Below are 7,279 nucleotides of genomic sequence, written 5' to 3' on the forward strand. Positions count from 1 at the left end.
ATGATTATCGTACCATGTCTCGGTTTTCGTAACTGTAGAATAACAGTTCCTACAAATAATTGCCTTAAATACCATATACTTTGCTTCTCTTTTCATATTAATAAGATTCAAGATTACTCTTTTTTTTTTGCAAAGGCATAAGAAATAATCCTTCTCAGTGAGGTTCCAACTTGTGTTTAACTTACTGACTTCCATTAAACATCATCTGTCCAAAGATAGTACTGCTGTTAAAACAAGGCTTCACAAGCAGTTTACAGGATACTGTAGAAAAACAAAAACACTGGTTTTTTCCCAAAGGGTCCTAAGGAAGAGATTGTTAGAGGGAGGGGTAGTACTTGGGAGGGCACTATTAGTATAGCTTCAGCCTGTCCTTATGCTTTTCCATAGGCAGCCAGTGTTTGCTGTAACCAAAGGCAGGATGCCGGAACTTTAATCTGCATCATCTTGGCAACTGCTTTGATGCAAGCTTGATTCAGGCTTTCATGCTTACTATAGAATAGTAATTTGGGGATACTTCTGTCTTTAAACTCTACCTGAATCTGAGTATATTCAGACTTCAATCCAACCATGCTGGTTCTGCTCATCTCAAGATCTTGTTCAGCTCCAGCTACTCCAAAACCAGAATTTTCCTGGGACATCTAGGACGACTGGTTAGGCTGCAATGTGTGGTCCCACTCTGCAAATAGTAACTTTACTTAGTTTTAAGATAAAGAAGTGCAGAGTGCTTTTCTACATCTAAGTAAACCAAGGAAAATAAAGAATCAATAGAAAATGATTTTTTTTAATAAGCACACCAATTCATGGGTTGCACAGGGGTCAATGAAGAGTATGAAACAAAACGTTTACGTAGCCAGTTCCTCTCTGTCTGTTGTGTTGTGCAGAATCAGCTTAAGTGTATATAAAGTTTGCTCTGTCAGTGCATAATAACAAACATATGTTAACAGTAACTTGTGTGTTCGTGACACCGTGTAGTAGAAGTGTTGCAGAGAAATGTGCTAGTGAATGCACAAGCAACTGGGCAGCTAATATATCTTCCAGGCTATGAGAATAAAGGTGAACCAGAAGATACGACCACCATTCTGTCACTTTCTAGGCTTCGCTTGTTACAGTATTTTGGATTTGAGGTTGGAGAGGACTCTCTATGGGAAGGGAATGTGATTTTTTGCAGTCTTGACACTCAGGATTTTCTTTTCTGAATTACCCTTGCAGGCCTATAGATTAGAACCTTTAATTCTGAAACACTACAGCAACATTTCGCCTGTCCAGATCCACTGGTACAACACTGCAAACCCTCTACCTTATGAGCATATGAAGCCAAGTTTTCTCAACCCCACAAAAGAACCTACCTCAGTTACTGATAGTGAAAGTGTTTCAACTGTACCGAGCCCAACCACTTCACCAGTCATGGTTCGACGCCACTATGGGGAGTCCATAACAAATATAGGCAAAGCAAGTATATTAGGTAATTGTTCTTTATGTCCTTTGTTTTATATATAGGACCTTCTTGTAGAGCTTCACTGCTCTGTGGTGTGGTGTTTGAGGTGCAACCATAAGCAAACTATTCCTGGCTGGTTCAGTTTGTTCTGTATAGGTGTATGGCTTGTTTTAATCCCAACTGACATTTACTTTGACGGAAAGACAGTTTACGTACACTGGAGTCAAGGCTTGTGGGGAGAGGATGTGGGTCAGGGAGTTTATGCAATTGCTGCCTTATTGTTTTCTGCCTTATTGAAGTAACATCCTGGTGATTTAATAGTTTCCACTCTACTTCATGGAAAAAAAAAAAAATTAAAGCTTATTTTGTGACTACATTTTCTGGTATTGGCAAATAGGAGAAAAATATCCCTATGTATGCTATTATGGTTACATTTAACTCATGATTTTACAATAGGAAATTGAGGCTGGTTTAATATGAAGCCTGTCCCCTTCTGGCTTTCTGATTCAAAATAAGCCCTGGTTTAAGTGAGCTTAAATTCACTTTCACTGGAGCTTATATTTGAGCACGCACTTGCAGTTTTTGTTGACTCAAGGCTTTTCTTTAGCTCTCTATGTGGGATTTGGAAGAAGGCCTGTGCCAGGAATCTTCCCAATCAAATAAGTAAAGTATATAAAAGCACTTTAGTCCTTGAGTAGAAATAGGCGGTATTTCAAAGCAGGGTTGCTTTTTACTTTGTTACTATAGTAACTTTAATGTCTTGTCCATGAGGTGGCAGCAAAGTCGGCAGAAAACATCATATATCTGTTCTTAACTTTTACACCCTTCTTCCTGAGCAACCAAAATAGTCCTTTTAAAGGATGATACAGCATTTCTTAAATGTCTGTAAGGGTGATGCCAACATAGGACCCTTAATGAGAGGAATGTCTTAAATGCCCTGATGGGATTCTTACGTGCAGAAGGTACTAACGTTGTTATAAAGCATTTTTGTCTTAGACTTTTTATGAAAGAGGAATTACAACATATCTATAAAAGTACCAGATCTCTTGCTGCAGAAGTATTCTCATGTATTTTTGTTCCCCAAACTACAGTTTCCAAATTATAGCCTTTGCTTGTATGCTAGATTAGTCTCATGATAAACAGTGTACACTTAAGTCAGATAAGCCGTTCCCACCCTAGAAAAGCATGAATAGTGTTTTCCTTCATCTGTCGCTCAACTCTGACTGATGAATGCTACAGTGACTTTAATTTGCAGTTTGATTTAACTGCCCTTGTGCTTGGTTGTTTGGGGTTTTTTCCCTCCGTGCTGGATGCAGGAGCTGCGAGTATTGGGAAAGGCCTCGGCGGGATGCTTTTTTCAAGATTCGGTCGTTCTAGTACAACCACCCCACAGACACTCGAGACGGGAAAAGATGGAACCGAGGGGGACGACAAGAAGGCCACAACTGTTGGGACACCGCCTTTGCCACACAGCAGCTCGGGCTTTCTCGAACCCACAGGTTAGTGATGAGTCCACCTTACAAACCCTCTGGAAACAAGACCTTTAGTGGGCTGCATCCATATGTTGTGGGAGGCTGGAAATACCATAACAACATATGCCACTATTTAATTTTGTTGGTTTGCTCTAAAGTGATAAATATTGAATCTGTTCCTGCTTCTTCAATCTCTTAAGGCTGTCCAAGGACTGACTCTCTGTTCTCCCTTTAACCTTTTTTTCCTCTTAAAGGAGGTTTATCTGTATATGTGTTTGTACATACATGTACACCGTATATATATATGCATGTGTGAGTTTTGGCTAATGAGATCTGCATATCAGTACTTCCTAGACTCCCACTAGGAAAAGCAATATAATTGCTGCAGAGAATCCCCCTCACCATTTATCATAAAATGGATTTATTAGATTTCCCCATACATTTGCAATTCTGAAGCAATCTGGATTTAAAGGCACTTATGACTGGAAACAGACGCTGCCCTTGTCCTGATCTGAACCGCCCAGAACAGAAAGTGCAATTTTAGCAGCTGGTTTTTTGGAAAAGTATAGGTACTTCCTTTACAGAAATTCATACTTGATTTTATTTCTAAACTTCTCATTGGCGGTGTTGCAAGGCGGGGGTTTTTGCAATCCACGGAGTCACAAGTATGTTGTAGCTTGTGATAGCGTTCACATGATACATTGCTGTCCGCTCATCACCGCTAATTTCAACAGATAACCTGAGTCAGTATTTGAGGACAGAGACTTTGTTATAAACTTGAAGAAAATAGAGTGGCGTGACCGCGAATCTTGCGGAGCTGCCGATGAGGTCCTTTCGGGGGCGGTTTGGCACGTCGAGGGCCTTCTGCACAGTTCCTGCATCCCTCTTTGCTGCGAGCCCGTCCCTGCTCCGTAGAAGGAGACCGTGGAGCGGAGGCCAGCGAGGCTGTAAGCTGAATGATGCAATCTGCAGCCAAAGTATTTGCTTCTGAGAGGGCGGCCGCTCGGCTTGCGGTGGGGTTTGGCTGCCTCCCAAGCTCCTGTTAAAACGGCCTCTCGTCAGAGGGAGACGGGAGTCGTTCGGGGCGTCCTTCCTGCAAAGCCACTGGGGTTTTTTTGAATATCTGCGTCTTAGTGGAAATGACTGCGGTTGTCTCCCGGTATTCGAAGGCTCTGAGTCCCTCTCCTTGCTGCGTTTGCAAAAGCGGTGCAACGCTCCCGAGAAAACTCGAAGGCACGCGTCGTTCCCCGCGTGCTGCTGTGCCGTGACGGCGGCCGCGCTCGTGCGATGCTCCCTTTATGCGCCCTTTGAGCCAAGTATTAAAATTCCTCGAAACTGGCTTTGATAAATGGCTGCATTTTTTACTCAATATGGGGGTTTGGCTTTTGTAGCTAAGCAGGCTTTTAGTTTTGTCCTTTTTATTCCGTTGCTCCTTGTAGAGATTTTCTAACCGCTAAAGTGCCTTAACAATAGGTTAGCCACTGGCCCAGTTAAACATGCAGTGAAAATTGCTTTGAATGTGGTATTAATCAAAGCAGCCATTGAAATGAAAGGATAACTGCTGAAATATATTAGGAATAATCTGGAAATGAAAAGGGCTAGTGCTGCGTAGGGACGGCTGGTTTTCAGAACAGGCTTGTAATATTGGGTGTAGTCTCCCTGTATACCCACTAAAGATGCGAGAATTCCATTTATTTCAGAAAGTTCTGAGCATCCACCTTCTGAAAGTCAGTGTTTCCTAATGGGGCCTCAACATTTCCTGGCTACTTCTGTGTAGTTATCACAAGGAGCATAAATAAATGTATTTATATAGTTACTATAAGGAAAACAGCTGCTTAAAAAAATGCCACCTTTTGCCAAGCTTTAGGTTTAGTTTCTTCTCCCCCTCTCCCAAACTAAGCACCACTCTTAGATCAGGCTTCTGCTAAATGCATGTGCATCAAAATGTATGTACGTATTAGTAAAAATCACAGTTGACTTAAGTGAGTATACTGTTAAATGTAAACACAGAGACATTATATGTATTTTATATACAACAAGTAGAATCAGAACCCAAAGGTGATGGAAAAACATGCCAGTGGTTTTTCTTCTGCTGAAATGCAATTCTAACACCCTTTTTGTTTCTTGCTCAATTTCTAGTGGAACTGGAGCACAGGATTGATTTTGAGCTCAGGGAAGGTCTCGTGGAGAGCAGATACTGGTCTGCAGTCACATCACACACTGCCTATTGGTCATCTCTGGATATTGCTCTTTTCCTTCTAACCTTCATGTACAAGCACGACCAAGAAGATACCGACAAATCCAATTTAGACACTATCTGAAATTTTGACTGGGGATGGGGCGGGATGGGAAAGGAAATTTTAAAACAAATGGCACAAAACTGATGTTTTACTGTTGAACTGCAGTATATATGGCATGGAGGTTTCAGGTTTAAGTGCATGTTTGGATTTTTTTCCTACTTCTGAAGAGCAAAATGATTTGTATTTAAAAGCACTTTATAGTTTTAAACATTTTGCAGTGCTTAATTAGACCTGAAATGATTCCAAATTCTTGTTAACTTTGACTGTATAAAAAGCCAATACAACGTGTAGCATCCCATAAGCACGGTTGTGTGGTGTGCTTGGGTGACATACTTGTTAATGACCATAATTGCTGTTTAGTTCATGAAAGCATAAAAGATTAGTTGATTAAAAAAAACTAAATTAATTTCTATTAACAAAAATATATGTTAGATACAAACCTAAAACTGCCATGTTCTGATGTTTTATGTATCAGTAAATAACAAACGGTGGTGTCATTTTTCTAGGACTTTGTTCAGCTCCACATCCTATTATCCACAGTACCATTGAAAGACCATTCTGACTGCTGGCTTCTGAGGGCGTATTATACGTGATACATTTAGTAACTAATGCTGAAAAAAGCATGAAGCAAATATTTGAAATACTGTAATTATAATTTATTATTATCTCTAATTGTTTCATTTTATTCCAGTGTATAAAACATTACTTTTTTACTGGTTTCTTTTGACATAATTTAAGAACCACATTTATTTTCTACAGTGTTAAGACTTTTTCTCAGAAATACATATCTTTGTACTACTATTCAAATGAATATATGGACACTGTGGCACACTTTAAGTATTTTTTCATTAAAAATAAATACTTGTGGTTTCACACAAATGACATCAGTCACGTTCTTCTCCAAGGTAAGTAACTGCCTTTGCTTTTTAGGTCCCAAGTGTTTCTCAGGCACGTGAAGGTTTTGACCTCACATTAGCCTTGGTTTGCAGAGGATCCAGCTGTCTTTCGCTTACCGTTATTAAATGTATATACGTGCGTGTGCATTTGTATAAAAATGTATGTATGTGTATATTTGTGCACAAAGATCCCATCAAGAGGAAAGAGCAGCATAAAATAAACTTGGTGGGGCCTGAGAGTACCAGAGCTTAGATTAGGTTTCTATCTGAAACTAATTCAGGAGAAGTCAAGAGAGAAGTGTTGTGATGAAAGGAAATAATCTCCAAATGAAACACTAAAAGGTCATTGTTGAGATTTTAAAACAACGTGGAAGGCTCTGGAGTAGAAGCGTCAGATATATGGCCTCTGAGCTGCCTCTGGCTGAGGTATTTATGATCTGTATGGCATGTGGGAAGCTGCAGAATCTAAATTTTTGTTAAAAAAAAGTATCGGGCTGTGGTGTTGGTGAATAGCGGTGTTCTCGGTGTTAACAGATGAGGCAACATCAGCTCACCGCACCAGCAGACAGCCTCAGCCAGTGACTCGGAGATGTGGAAACCACCCAGACGTCCCTTTCTGAAATTCGGGGGGGGAGAGGGTGGCTCTTGTCCCGAATAGTATTGCTCGGGCTGTTGTTTGTTTCCCTGGTCCGTGGTGCAATGGGGAAGGAATTGGGAGCTAGGCTTGTATGTTGGGGTTATGGATTTAGGACTAATTATGAAGGAAGAAAAAACAATGCGAAGAGAAAGGGAAGGGAGGGCTGGAGGGGAATGGGAAGAAGATGACAGAAACAGTGCTACTAGAAATGCAGTGAACCAATACTCAACAAAGATGTTCAGATGGTGAAAAGGATGTTGCTTCGGTGTGGATATCTGAAAAAATCCATCTAGCCTCGGTGAATTGTAACTCTCCTGCCTGACATGTTTACCTTGGTTGATGAACAATCATAAAAAATTAAAATAACCCTCTAAGAGAAGGAAGCTTGACACCTCTGCTCCAGAAAACAGGCTTTTGTTTACATTACTGGTTTTGCAGATAAGTTGTTTAATCAGCTCTTCCTAATTAGGAGAACTTAAACATAAAAGGAGAACCCCCTTTTAATTTTAGAACGTGTAAAACGTTTCCAAATGTGCATG

The 7,279-nt window shown here is 40.4% G+C and overlaps 1 protein-coding gene across 2 annotated transcripts in view; it reads left to right on the plus strand.

Annotated features, from left to right (window-relative positions):
* Positions 1 to 6,029, plus strand: part of DDHD1 (DDHD domain containing 1) — a 67,177-nt gene extending 61,148 nt beyond the window's left edge. For both annotated transcript variants that reach the window (XM_049828618.1, XM_049828617.1), the window contains 3 exons: positions 1,210 to 1,462; positions 2,752 to 2,934; positions 5,047 to 6,029. In XM_049828618.1, coding sequence (XP_049684575.1) covers positions 1,210 to 1,462; positions 2,752 to 2,934; positions 5,047 to 5,228 — 618 coding nt within the window. In that variant the 3' untranslated portion in view covers positions 5,229 to 6,029. The remainder of the gene's footprint in view (positions 1 to 1,209; positions 1,463 to 2,751; positions 2,935 to 5,046) is intronic.
* The last annotated feature ends 1,250 nt before the right edge of the window (positions 6,030 to 7,279 follow it).

This window comes from Accipiter gentilis, chromosome 25 (assembly GCF_929443795.1).
Source record: "Accipiter gentilis chromosome 25, bAccGen1.1, whole genome shotgun sequence".
NCBI classification, from domain to species: Eukaryota; Metazoa; Chordata; class Aves; order Accipitriformes; family Accipitridae; genus Astur; species Astur gentilis.